At 42.2% G+C, this 13,368-nt stretch overlaps 3 protein-coding genes across 4 annotated transcripts; 2 read left to right on the top strand and 1 right to left on the bottom strand.

Moving 5' to 3' along the window:
* The first annotated feature begins 2,808 nt into the window (after nt 1-2,808).
* LOC108153447 lies at nt 2,809-3,913 on the top strand. 2 transcript variants are annotated; one of them, XM_017283464.2, is made up of 2 exons: nt 2,809-2,873; nt 2,930-3,913. In XM_017283464.2, exon 2 carries the CDS (start codon nt 2,933-2,935, stop codon nt 3,605-3,607), a length of 675 nt encoding a protein of 224 aa, XP_017138953.1. In that variant the 5' UTR covers nt 2,809-2,873; nt 2,930-2,932; the 3' UTR covers nt 3,608-3,913. The 2 variants fall into 2 exon arrangements, with proteins under 2 accessions (XP_017138953.1, XP_017138954.1); XM_017283465.2 differs by having other exon boundaries at nt 2,933-3,913.
* A 562-nt stretch (nt 3,914-4,475) lies between these two features.
* LOC108153043 (catalase) lies at nt 4,476-9,920 on the top strand. Its single transcript, XM_017282803.2, has 2 exons — nt 4,476-4,668; nt 8,190-9,920. Exons 1-2 carry the CDS (start codon nt 4,612-4,614, stop codon nt 9,651-9,653), a joined length of 1,521 nt encoding a protein of 506 aa, XP_017138292.1. The 5' UTR covers nt 4,476-4,611; the 3' UTR covers nt 9,654-9,920.
* Nucleotides 9,921-10,509: 589 nt separating this feature from the next.
* Nucleotides 10,510-12,568, bottom strand: LOC108153557. Its single transcript, XM_017283631.2, has 6 exons — nt 12,397-12,568; nt 12,211-12,326; nt 12,006-12,140; nt 11,587-11,948; nt 11,368-11,519; nt 10,510-11,312 (listed from the first exon to the last, which is right to left on the bottom strand). Exons 1-6 carry the CDS (start codon nt 12,483-12,485, stop codon nt 10,655-10,657), a joined length of 1,512 nt encoding a protein of 503 aa, XP_017139120.1. The 5' UTR covers nt 12,486-12,568; the 3' UTR covers nt 10,510-10,654.
* Between the last annotated feature and the right edge of the window lie 800 nt (nt 12,569-13,368).

Below are 13,368 nucleotides of genomic sequence, written 5' to 3' on the forward strand. Positions count from 1 at the left end.
CACTGTGCCCACAAATAATACATTCTTTGTAAACAAACACATAACAGTGTCAGTCAAGCATGTGCACCTGGTCACACTCTGCCACGAGCAATTACAGGGAAGGGAAAACACTCAAACATCTTTTCATTGCTGCTCTTTATAAATCAGAAATCTGAAAATTTTCTAAAATTCGAAAAGAGTTTCAACGATTTTTGCCTTCATATAGAGAAAAATCGTTCGGGTATGGGTATACGATTTGATTTTATAGCCCTGGTAAAGTCATCAAGCAATCGAAATTATTTATAAAGTAAGTTAATTTCAAAAATTGATTAAAAATTTAATATGTACAGATATTTTTTTTAATGGAGTATAAATACTGCGTTTATTTATTTTTATTTTTAATGAACTATACAATGACATTGAGAGAAATTTTGCAAATTCAATTTTTGAATATTGATGACTCAAATATATGTGTAGCGCCACCTAGCGCCTTTCTGTGGAAAAATTCGTGCTGCTGGCGATGGCATTCCTTCGATAGAAACATCGAGTGATATTCTAATATCGTACCATCGTATCGGGCACGCAATGACCGTGTACGGTATAATATATCTTTCGGTATATTTTGACCGCGACATTGAGACAAAGGTATATTTATAGTATTGATTGGGCTATTAAAAAGGGTATGGAAAACAGGCAAAAACAGCCAAGGCAAATTACATGGTTCGTACGAACCTTTCCATGGTTTTATTTCTCTTCAAGGCATATTGAGCAAGTGGGGTGAATTTTACCTTGCATGCGTTGCATATTCTGGGCCGTTTTGCATGTAGTCCATACCCTCTTTTTCCTCCCATTATGAAGCAAGTGTGTTGCAACCGTGTAGAATATGTATAATATACCTTGAATTCGTCAGTATATTCACGGTATATCGGTATATAATGGTATATTTTGCCAGTTTCATCAATCTATTAAATTTCATTTTCAACGTTATAAGCAAATCAAGAAGAAAATTGATTCATCAATCGTATAAAACTATGTGGGCATGGCTAAATGTTCTATGTAGCTGAGAATAGTCCACGGAATATCAAACACGAGAAATATGCAAAATAGAACTTGAATTCGTCAGTATATTTTGGTATATTTTGAAAATGAGGCGGTATGTTTCGGTATATTTCTGAGGGTCCTACTGTAGAAATACTGGGTTTCGCCGCGCTACCATGGTATTTTTGTCAATTTCATCAACCTATTAATTTAATTTTCAATGTTATATAGAAATCCAATAAATGCAAGTATTTCGAATAGTCCAATCATGTATAGAATTGATTCATCAATCGTACAAAATTGAATGGGCATGGCTAAATGTTCCATATAGATAGTATTATTCAACGGAACAAAGAATTGGTCGTTTTTTGAATCGAATTTGAGTTCGCCGCAGTTCGCCGCAGTTCGCCGCAGTTTCGCTTTAGCAACAATGAGTCTCGTTCCATACACAATGTTGCACATTCCATACACACTGTTGCGGCAACATTTACTTGAAAACCGTGTTTTAGTCAAAATACAATAAAAGCAAGGACTAAAAACTAACCAATTGTGTAGAAAATTGATTCATTAATTATAAAATTATGTGGGCATAGATAAAGGCCCGGTTGACAACATTTAAATCCTTGTCGCTCACATTCAAAAAAGTTCGATTTGGCGCGCTACACTCGGTATATTTTTCAAATGAGACCGTATATTTCGGTGCTGTTCTGAGGGTCATACTGTAGATATACTGGTTTTCGCCGCGCTACCATGGTATTTTTGTCAATTTCATCAATCTATTAATTTAATTTTCAATGTTATATAAAAATCCAATAAATGCAAGTATTTCGAATAGTCCAATCATGTATAGAATTGATTCATCAATCGTACAAAATTGAGTGGGCATGGCTAAATGTTCTATATAGATAGTATTATTCAACGGAACAAAGAATTGGTCGTTTTTTGAATCGAATTTGAGTTCGCCGCAGTTCGCCGCAGTTTCGCTTTAGCAACAATGAGTCTCGTTCCATACACAATGTTGCACATTCCATACACACTGTTGCGGCAACATTTACTTGAAAAACGTTTTTTGGTCAAAATAAAATACTTACAAGCAATTAAAAGAAGCAATCTTGTAGAAAATGCATTTATCTATGATAAAGCTAAGTGGGCAAATCTATATAGCTTGAAATATAGCAATACCCGATTCGCCGCATGTTCGCTTTTGCAACAATGAGTCTCATTCCATACACTAACATGTTGCTAATACCATGCACACATACCCTGGGGGAAATGGATGTTATAGAATTGAGGAAATGTTTGGCATCGCAGGCTCAGTAGGTATCAGGATCGACATATATATATACAAGATACTAATAATACACATGAATAAGTCAAAAACATGTCAATTTGAGAAAAGGTCTTAGTAAATTGCGTTTGAGCTACATATAAAATTAACGAAATAGGGTGTACAAAAGGATATACACGCATCACGTCTTCAAATACTAGCAACATTGCGACTGTTTTTTTTGTTGAACTATTTTGTTTAAACCTTGTTTTAGTCAAAATACAGTAAAAGCAAGGACTAAAAACTAACCAATTGTGTAGAAAATTGATTCGTCAATCGTATAAAACTATGATGGCATAGCTAAATGTTCTATATAGCTAGTAATATTCGTCGGAATATCAAAAACGAGGAATATGCAAAATAGAACTAGAATTCGTCAGTATATTTACGGTATATTTTGAAAATGAGGCGGTATGTTTCGGTATATTTCTGAGGGTCGTACGGTATATTTTATCGAAAGGTCCACGGTCACACTTAACTCAGTGATTAGCGTGGAATTCGATTCGGGCGGGAAAAAGTAAAAACAATAGTAAGTCTGGGGAAATATGAATATAAAATATAGTAATAATATGGTATTTCGCATAGAAGATGCCACCCGAAACAGGTGAAACCTCGAAAGTGGCCGAGCGGCGGTACTGCGGCCTGGGCAACCATTTGCTCAAGACGCCCAACACCACAATTAAGGATTCAAATATGCGCCACTTTGCACTCAACATCAATCCGGAACTGCGACGGGATACTCTGCTCTGCATGGATTGCTACAAGACACTGGGAAAGATCTACAAGTTTAAGTTGAAACATGCAATCCTGCATCGCCAAAAGCAGCAGGCCGAGAGCATCTCGGACGTGAGCTCCAGTCAGCGGCAGGAGCTTACTTCCTCGTCGGAGGTCACCTCGATGACGTCCAGCACAATCATAAATAGACTTGCGACGGCCACAGTGACGGCGGCTAAGCCACCAACACCCGTACCCGTCCGCACACCCACACCCTCGAGCGCCAGCGAGGATAATATGCCCACAACTAGCGCGGCGGCGTCGGGAAAACGCAAGCGCTCGCATCCGCAGCCAGAGGCACAGCCCGTCACACAGGCATCATACAGATACTCTGTGAGCGATGACGACGATGCCAATTCGGATCTGAGCCTGAATGCGGTGAATGGGACGCGGCTGCCACACATCCAGCCGATACCAAAACGACGCCAGGTGGTGCACCTAAACAAGACGGCCATGGATATCTATCTAGCAGGGACCACGGGCGGATGATACTCTAGGCTTGTAATTTTTTGTTTATTTACAAAATTGTGGCATAATACTGCACCACAATGTGAAGACATTTTTTTTGTTGAGCCAAATTAAGAAGAGGCTCGAAGCTAGTGACTTCTGTGAAGGTTGTGTAACTTTATTATTTTCTTATGTTTTTGTATCTGTACTGAAAATGTAAAGCACGCTCGTAGCTGTAATTCCAACATTGTATTCGATTAACTAAATCAAATTTGAAAACGCTGTTCGTATTTTATTTATGCAATTACCCCAAATAATAAATAAAAATGTATTGCAAGCTGCAACTTAGATAAGCCACTTTTACCATAAAACAATTTAAATTACAAAGATTTGACAAATTAGGGGGCATCAACATCTTGAAAACATAAATATCAGATATTTCCAGATATGAAATTTAATATCACGAATCGTCGAATCGGACACGCTCGAAAATTAAGAGGCACTTGAGCCCGAGCTGTAATATAATTGAAAATTGTTATCATTGTGTATTTTCTATCGTCTTTACTTCAAAGCCAAAGACCAGAGGTATTCGGCTGTCCAGCAGCGCATTTTTTCATTTTTGGGGTTCCACCGCGAGCCGAACGCAACAGGTACCAAAGCCGAAGACATGGAAGCTGCTGCACAAAATTCTGTTGGTACTTTTTCTATATACATATACTGTATTTTTAGTGCCTGAACTCGAAAAATTAGTTATATTTCCTTGAAAATATATTCCAACCCACAAATATATCCAAATCATATATCCAAAAATATATCCCAATATATATTATCAACAAAAAATATATCGATATATATCGATATCAAAAAATATTTAACATCTGTGCCCTATATAAACAAACCGAACTGCGTTGCAGTTGTTTTAGTTGACAAATTTTTGAGGCGCTCACAACAAACGCAAAGCAGTTAGAAACGGAACCTCAGCCGACAGTGCTTTAAACTTATTTTGAACATCTAAATTCTGGTTATCCAACTAAATTGAAGACAAGATGGCTGCACGCGATGCTGCTTCGAATCAATTGATCGATTACAAGAACACCCAAACGGTGAGTGGGAGTTCGATTGGGAGGGGAGTGAGAGGGAGCCGTATGATTGCATTTTTTTTTTGTGTGTGTGCAAGTTGTTTGTGTGTGTTTGTGCAAGTGCCGGGCCCCGAAAAATGGAAGGAAAGGAGGAAAACAAAGAGAAAGGAAAGGCAAAGCGGAGTGCAAAAATAATTATTATTCAAAGCTCAAACAAAAAACAACACAAAAACAAGACAATTAAATCAATGAATGCGCTACGTGGAGCCTGTACTTTTTCAAATGTTACCAAATTTCGCAAGCAAGTTCTCTCTCTACAGGAGATCAAAGTTCAAGTAGCCGCCGCCTCTCAGCTGTGCACCGCCCGCTCCATTCAGAGAGAGAGATGAAGGGAGTGAGAGTAGTTCTGTCTCTTATCAGTTCTGTTGATAACGCTTATCGTATTTAGTTTTTGGATTTATGAAAGTCTGAACCTAATCCAAAGTATATGGCACTGCAGAAACTGAAGTATTGAGCATACAAATGTATATTTTTCACTTTTTTGCACTGCATTTCTTTTCTAACCTTGTTTAACCTTTGCCCAAATGTTTTTCAATTTTTCTTTCCCTCTTATTGGCAATTAGTTATTACCACTTTTGTGTTAATAACTCGCTCTCGCTTTTGTTGAGCAACGTGCACCATATTTTTAATTTAGATTTAGTTTTGAAAGCATTCGAATGGGAAAATCGTGCCCGGAAAATTATGGCACGAAATATTGAAAGTATTGTAAATGATAGAAGAATAAAAGAAATGGGCAAGAGGACTGAAATCCAGAGACCACAAATAACTCATATCCATTTCCATTTCCATGCCCCATAAATCGATAATACAACTGACATTTTGTGCTTAGTAATTGCCCCAAAAAGATTAGATCTGACAGGCAATATCTGATTAGCTGCAGGGCACCATTTTAGCCTTGGCCAGAACTTTCGAACTATGGCCAACATTGAGCCAGCGGATCAATTAAGGCAACAGCTCTACTTCTGTTTAAAACAAAAACAAAAAGCAATTAAATGCAATTTTTGTATATAGACAAAAGGCACACGCGAGAGTGCGCGAGGGCCGAGAAAAGCTGGTTGAACCGTTGCAGGTTTTTGAGGTTGGGTTGGAAAAATCGCGCGCTGCAAGTCAATGGACTCTCGCCGCTCAATGTTGCATAAACTGGTTGCAATGGCTCCATGCGACGATCAGTTACAACGACTCGGGCCTGGGCCAAGAAACTCGTTTCGAGCCAAAAGGTAGAAAGGAGGACAGACAGACAGGCAGGACGGGACGGGACGGGGCCGGGGCCGGTCCGTGTAAGGAAAATGCGTGCGTTTAGAGCAAATTTTCTTTCTCTAATTTGGTTATGCAATTGAGCTGGAACGCCCGGCCCCGGGCTATGTGAGAATATGTTTGGAAATGACCCAGAAAAGAGGCAACCCGCCCAGTCGATTCGTTCGTGTTGTTTCACTCGAATCCGGCCATCTATGACGAAACTATGAAAACTGCATTTTGTCAGGCAATTAGCCATTTGCCTTTGTTTTAGCCAAACACTCATTTCAGTTCGGTTCGTTTCGGTTCACAGGATGGCAATGGAGTCTTTTACACATACTGAATCATTTGAAGAATGCCGAGGAAACCATAGAAACCCATTGGGTTCTTGAGTTTCAGGGATTTTTCGAAAGATCGCGAAGGTCTGTTAATGGCTAAGAATGCCGCAAACAATGAGAGGGGGAATTCTTTATAATTAGCTTTACTTTCGTCATATTTAAGGTCTGTAATAAATTACAATACAAAAATTCTTATAAATTATTGAACATTTGAAGGTTCTACATTTTCTGCTACTCTGCGTGCACGGATCTTATAGGCCTTGCCGCTGCCTCATTAACGTCGCAACGTTTACATGCCATGCCATGGCATTCCAATCGATTCCCTTCCAATTATCTCCGCGACAAGTTGCAATTAAAAAACTTTCCTACAAGTACATACATATATGTAGATACAGATACTCCCGTATGCTCCATACCTTGGTCTTTATGTATTTTGCATTCTTGTAGATCGAGTAAGTGGCATTATCAGTCGACTGTCGTCTTTTGTCTGTTTGCATGCAACACAGTACAGATTGATTGCTCCACTATCTGGCCTGGCCTCTGATGTGTGGCCCCACCATTGTTATGTGTAGTCTCAAAGTGCAAACAGTTCTATTCTGATTGAAGCGAAAAGAAATGCAAGAAATTGAGAGTGCAGAAAAGTTAATAGTGCGATGAGGAATGCAGAAAATTAGGAATTCAGAGGAGGGTTCAGCAAAAAGGTGAGGCAAGGAAACGAATCGATTCGAATCGATTTGCATTAGAAAAGATACTATATGTAGGAAGCGATCTAATCGAATCGCATTTTATTTCGACTTTAGAAACAAGTACTTCATCGCTTTTCATTCTTTCCTCTTTTAAGTTCGAAAGAATCCAGATATAATTCCGAAAAAAACATTTTTATATCCTAGTACTATTAGCCAGACAGTAATCCCCCACACAACGTCTAAATGACTTTGTTGTGAAATAAAAAAAGCATCAGCTAATTTATATTTCTGACACATCGCCAGATAAACAGAGAAAAGAGGCTCCACTTTGATATACAACCTTTGTATGCACTTTATTGTTCCAGAAATGCCCTCAAATTATCATTTCATATGGCATTGCGCTCTCTCATCTCTCATCTCTCAGATGATTCCATTAACGGGCGACGCTTTGTGCAAATTGTTGGGCAAAGCTGATTCCATAATGAATTGGCTAGCTGACTGGCTGGCTGGCTGGCTGGCTTGCATGTGGAATAAACGATAAGGGGATCAAGGAGTGGCGTGGCTGCTGCACCCATGGGGAAATTGAATTAATCGATATGCTCTGATGACAGAGATAATAGATATCGTTTAGGGAAATACGCATTAAATGACAGAAAACCTAGAAGTAGAAATATAGGAAGTAATATCTGAAGGTGGGTTGCTAGGAGAACCCAACGTCGAAGAACTCGCAGCGAACGAATGGTCAGAGGGAAAGGCCAGCCCCAAAGACTAAGCATTGCAATCTTTCTGGCCATAAAAATACAACTCAAAAATCGTGACAATTGGACTTCATTTCCCCCATCCCCCCCTCCATATGCTCATATTTTATACGAATGGTAAATATTTTTGGCCCCTCAATGTGACCCCCCAGGGCACGCCTATATATACAAATGCGTACACCGCTTCGATAAGTGCCTGCAATCTTTATGTTTATGTTTTCGTGCCGAATGCCGGGTGCCGGGCACACACCAACACACACACACACACACCTACCTTTCTAAACAAAATACGAAAGTCCGTTCCCAAAAATAAGTATTAGAGCGATAAGGGGATTAGATAAGATTGGGCTGCGGGAGGGATGGATGGAGGGATATTTTGAGCACCGAAATGGCATTCGGTTATGAAACCGAAACTAGATAGAGAGACAGAGATTTGCAACTAACAAAGACTGGAATTGCTTTCGTTTCAGGTGTCGCCAGGATCGATCACCACTGGACATGGATCGCCGATTGGCATCAAAGATGCCACACAGACTGTGGGTCCACGCGGTCCCGTGCTGCTACAGGACGTGAACTTCCTCGATGAGATGTCGCACTTCGATCGCGAGCGTATTCCCGAGCGTGTGGTCCACGCCAAGGGAGCTGGCGCCTTTGGTTACTTTGAGGTGACGCACGACATCTCCAAGTACTGTGCCGCCAAGATGTTCGACAAGGTCAAGAAGCGCACACCCCTGGCCATTCGCTTCTCCACGGTGGGTGGCGAGAGCGGCTCGGCCGATACGGCCCGCGATCCGCGCGGATTTGCCGTCAAATTCTACACGGAGGATGGTGTCTGGGATTTGGTGGGCAACAACACCCCGATTTTCTTCATTCGCGACCCAATCCTGTTCCCCAGCTTCATCCACACCCAGAAGCGCAATCCGCAGACGCACCTGAAGGATCCCGACATGTTCTGGGACTTCCTCACCCTGCGCCCGGAGTCGACGCACCAGGTGTGCTTCCTGTTCGGTGATCGTGGCACTCCCGACGGCTACTGCCACATGAACGGCTATGGATCGCACACGTTCAAGCTGGTGAACGCCAGGGGCGAGCCGATCTACGCCAAGTTCCACATGAAGACGGACCAGGGCATCAAGAATCTGGACGTGAAGGCCGCCGATGAGCTGGCCTCCAGCGATCCGGACTACAGCATTCGGGACCTGTACAATCGCATCAAGACCTGCAAGTTCCCCAGCTGGACCATGTACATCCAGGTGATGACCTTCGAGGAGGCCAAGAAGTTCAAGTACAATCCTTTCGACGTGACCAAGGTCTGGTCCCACAAGGAGTTCCCCCTGATCCCCGTTGGCAAGCTGGTGCTCGACCGCAATCCCAAGAACTACTTCGCCGAGGTGGAGCAGATCGCCTTTAGCCCCGCCCACCTGGTGCCCGGCATTGAGCCATCGCCCGACAAGATGTTGCAGGGCCGTCTCTTCTCCTACTCGGACACGCATCGCCATCGCCTGGGGCCGAACTACTTGCAGATCCCCGTGAACTGTCCCTACCGCGTGAAGGTGAACAACTTCCAGCGCGATGGGCTGATGAACGTGACGGACAACCAGGACGGTGCCCCCAACTATTTCCCCAACTCGTTCAACGGACCGCAGGAGTGCCCCCGGGCCCGTGCCCTGTCCACCTGCTGCCCCGTCACCGGGGACGTGTACCGCTACAGCAGCGGCGACACCGAGGACAACTTTGGCCAGGTCACCGACTTCTGGGTGCACACGCTGGACAACTGCGCCAGGAAGCGTCTGGTGGCGAACATTGCCGGCCATCTGAACAACGCCAGCCAGTTCCTGCAGGAGCGGGCCGTCAAGAACTTTACCCAGGTGCACGCCGACTTTGGTCGCATGTTGACGGAGGCCCTCAACCTGGCCAAGTCCTCAAAGTTCTAAGCACCACCCCGCTCGAACTGCGACTTGGTTATTGGCCTTAATTACGGTTTATATTGCTGTTAACATCCCATCCCCCCCCCCATTCCAACACGACCTTCTACCACCACGAATTAGACTAACAAGAGCGGAAGGCTTCTTGGCTTTTTGGTTGCGGGCATTAATCTGTTATCTGTCTTGTTTTGATATTCAAAATTGTCGTAAGCTTTACACGAACACACATTTATATGCGATGGATATATAATAAATTCTTTATACTTTGATACAAAGCGAGACTGGCTTTATTTTTTGTTGATATAAGATGAGACCCCCAATGCTGCCTGATGCCTCAGGACGGAAACCCGCGAGCACTAACCCTCCTAGTCTACTTTGGGTCCATGTCCATCTACTCGACATTGAAGCCGGACCTGGGCCTGTCCTCAGTGAGCGTCGCGTCTGTTGGATGTTAGCAGGCAGTGCAGAAGGGCACTGGGCACAAGGGCTTTCAGCGTGTCAGTAGGCTGTATTACGCCACGGTAAACCCCCTCTTCCTGCCGGCATGCTTATCGCTTCACCGTGGGGATTCACTAATCTCTTATGAAATGAAATTGCTTGCTCAATTCCAGTGTGCTGGCATCGATTCTCTTCTTGGTGCCGTACACAAATATCTCCTGCGGGAGCGAGAGATATATATTTCGTGTTCTGTCTCGCATGCTATCTCTCTCCTATGGTACAAGATAGCTCGTATACGTACGTACATACGTACATATATCTAATATCGTACATGGGTGAACACCTCCGATTGTTTTACGTATTATAGAATACACATAAAAGATACTGGAATGGTTGATAGTTCTTTAAATATTGTTGTTCAATGGCATATTGTAATAGATGTCATACGAAAATATTTATTATTACAGGATAAAACAATACCCAGGGGTTCGAGCAATACGAAATAATTATATAAAATGGGTGTATTACCCACTCAAATGCTTTGCATGGTATATGTGTATGTATAAGGCATATTAGATATCCCAATAATCATCAGATCTATCAACTACCTGCCGCGTTCCCTTATTGTAGTAGCCCACGCACTTGGGGCACTTATTCAGAAACTCTGGGGGACAGTTGGGACTGCATGAGACGAAAAAGCACCGTACGCTTCTCAGGATATCGGGGCTTGCCTCCGAGACTTTTTTGTAGTTCAAGCTCGAATGGTGCTTAAGTGTTTGGTGAATGATCTGATATAGCACCGATTCCGTGGGGTAGCTGTACTTCAGCAGCAGCCAGAGCTCCTTTCTGGTGCTTTCGACAAAGGTCTGCGTCATTTGCAGCATCAGCTTACACATGTCCAGCTTCCAGTATTTGGCCATGCTGCTGATTAGATCCTCAAAGCTCTCAGTGCTTGAGATGTGCTCAATGATAGCTTCTCCGTAATCTGCCAATTGGATGTCCTGACCCTCGACGGTGATTGAACGGATCTGCAGCAGATTTGGGGGCACCTTACTGGGTTCTGCGGGTAGTTTCGGTTCGCTTGTGCAGACACTAGCTCCACGAGTTTTAAATAGTTTTTGTAGCTCCTTTTTTGTGGGAATCACATTGGCGGTGCGTATGAGGTCCAGTCTGCCTTCAGTGGACTCCTCAACGGACTTGGCCTCCTTGGAGATCTTGTCAAAGATGTTCCTGCAACAAAAATTAGCGCTCGTTAGCGTTCGAGAATGGATAGCTTATACCTTACTGTACGTGGCTGCTTAAGGTGCTCCGATAAGTGCCCATATTGACCATTTCGGATGCCAGACGAAAGTTATTGACGCTGTGCGTGAACAGAACCAACCACTCGGAGAGCAGCCTCGCATTCAAAAAATCGACTTTCTCGCCATCAAAATGTTTCTGAGGGAGCACAAAAGAAGAGTTTGCATATATACCGGATAGAAAAAGCTTATCTTACGATGCGTACCAGTAGCAGATATAGCACTTTTTCGCGCGCTCTTATAGTGTCTACGTCATAAAAGTGCATCAAACAATTAGGTTCCTGTTTCATGTAAATCCGATGCACTTCAGGCGATTTCGAGGCCGCCAGACGTTCAGAAGTTAAGTGGCAACCCCTAATTGGGGAACGTCCTGTACCCTTTATCAAATACGTTTTTAGCTCAACCTGGCCATCGATTAGCTTGTAGATGCCTCGATCGCAGGTTACCATAATCCCTTCGGGCAGAACCGTCTGCTTTAAGTATGTATCCCAGCCATCATAGATGCCACTTTGATCCACATAGATCATGCAACAATCCCGGCTGCTGCTGTGCCCTCCACTCTGGTCGGCTGAAATCGGAATGACTAATAAGGGGAATGTGATGGAGCTTCAATGTACGATGTTACCAACGCAGCGACGGCAGCGGAAAACAGGATGGATCGACCAGGATCTGCTCTTCTCCGCTAGATTCAATTCGGCCACGCCATTCACGACAAGCACAAAGAACAGCGAAGAAAGGGACTGTCCATTGGTGTATTTACCTGAATGTATTTAGACCACAAAGCAATCATTGACGGAACACGAAACTGTCGATTTGCGGAGTCTGCTTACTTTGAAGCCAAACAAATTCCAGAGTTTTTGGAAAGATAGCCTCAGATGTACCAAACTGAGGATTAAATATCTCTCCCATCTTGCTATTCAGGATGCCTTTTTGGTTCTGCAGCAATCTGTCAGGTCAGAGATCATCGGCAATCTAAAGATTTCAGGTGGAACAAAGGAAATTGCACGGCCACTCACAGATCCCAGGTGATGTCCTCGCCATGGCTAAGAATCTCTGCAAAAACCTGCTGCACCTCCCGGGCGGTGAGATTCAGTCTTATAGTCATCCCGCTGGTTCAAGCTTGTCTTGTTTATCTTTTTATTGCACTTTAGAAATGCAGTTGCTTTATCGTTAAAATATACCGTCCGACCCTCAGAAAGATACCAAAATATACCGTCTCATTTTAAAAATATACCGTAAATATACTGACGAATTCAAGTTCTGCTCCACCTAATTCTGTTTCTAAACCACACAAAGCTCTTAAACATACATGCATACATATTTGATTCTTTTGTTTTTTTTGCGTATATGTACATACATACAAGCAAATTCACTGACCAAAACAATTGTAGTTAGCAAAAATTTAGGGGAATTCCCTTTTTGTGGAAATTTAAGGGGACTACATTTTTGCAATAGACGTATTTGGTAAAGACATTTTTTATACGGAAATATATTTTAATAGGTTTTAGAGATAAGGAACCAATCACCTATTTTTGCATACGATCAGTTTCTTTGCTTAGATGTTTTTTTCATGAACTAATCTACCGTGTAAAAACAGAATTAGTTGTATACACATTCCTCGATTTTGATATTCCGTCAAATATTACTAGCTAGATAGATCTCTCAGTCCTGCCCACATATTTTTATACGATTAATTAATCAATTTTCTACTTGACTGGCTTATTTTAAACACTAGCTTTTATTGAATTTCTATACCATTTGTTTTTAAATATACCATGAAATTTAATAGATTGATGAAATTGACAAAATATAACATTATAACCGCAAATATACCGTCGGTTCACTCCTTTTCTTAACAGTATATCGATATGTATACACAATATTTTTGTTGTTTTTGGTCTATCCCAGCAAACATACGATTCAGTTTTAAGATATCTTAAATGATACTGCATGTTTTTCTTTCTCATGATTTTTTTTGCTGGCTTCAC

Source organism: Drosophila miranda, chromosome XR (assembly GCF_003369915.1).
Source record: "Drosophila miranda strain MSH22 chromosome XR, D.miranda_PacBio2.1, whole genome shotgun sequence".
In the NCBI taxonomy this organism is placed as follows: Eukaryota; Metazoa; Arthropoda; class Insecta; order Diptera; family Drosophilidae; genus Drosophila; species Drosophila miranda.

What these genes read in the sequence shown, in the direction of transcription:
- LOC108153447 (XM_017283464.2), top strand. Translation starts at nt 2,933, where the DNA reads ATGCCACCCGAAACAGGTGAAACCTCGAAAGTGGCCGAGCGGCGGTAC.
- LOC108153043 (XM_017282803.2), top strand. Translation starts at nt 4,612, where the DNA reads ATGGCTGCACGCGATGCTGCTTCGAATCAATTGATCGATTACAAGAAC. An exon ending in ATTACAAGAACACCCAAACG is followed by an intron (nt 4,669 to 8,189) that starts GTGAGTGGGAGT and finishes CTTTCGTTTCAG; the next exon opens with GTGTCGCCAGGATCGATCAC.
- LOC108153557 (XM_017283631.2), bottom strand. Translation starts at nt 12,485, where the DNA reads ATGACTATAAGACTGAATCTCACCGCCCGGGAGGTGCAGCAGGTTTTT. An exon ending in GGAATTTGTTTGGCTTCAAA is followed by an intron (nt 12,141 to 12,210) that starts GTAAGCAGACTC and finishes AAATACATTCAG; the next exon opens with GTAAATACACCAATGGACAG. An exon ending in AAGTGCTATATCTGCTACTG is followed by an intron (nt 11,520 to 11,586) that starts GTACGCATCGTA and finishes GTGCTCCCTCAG; the next exon opens with AAACATTTTGATGGCGAGAA.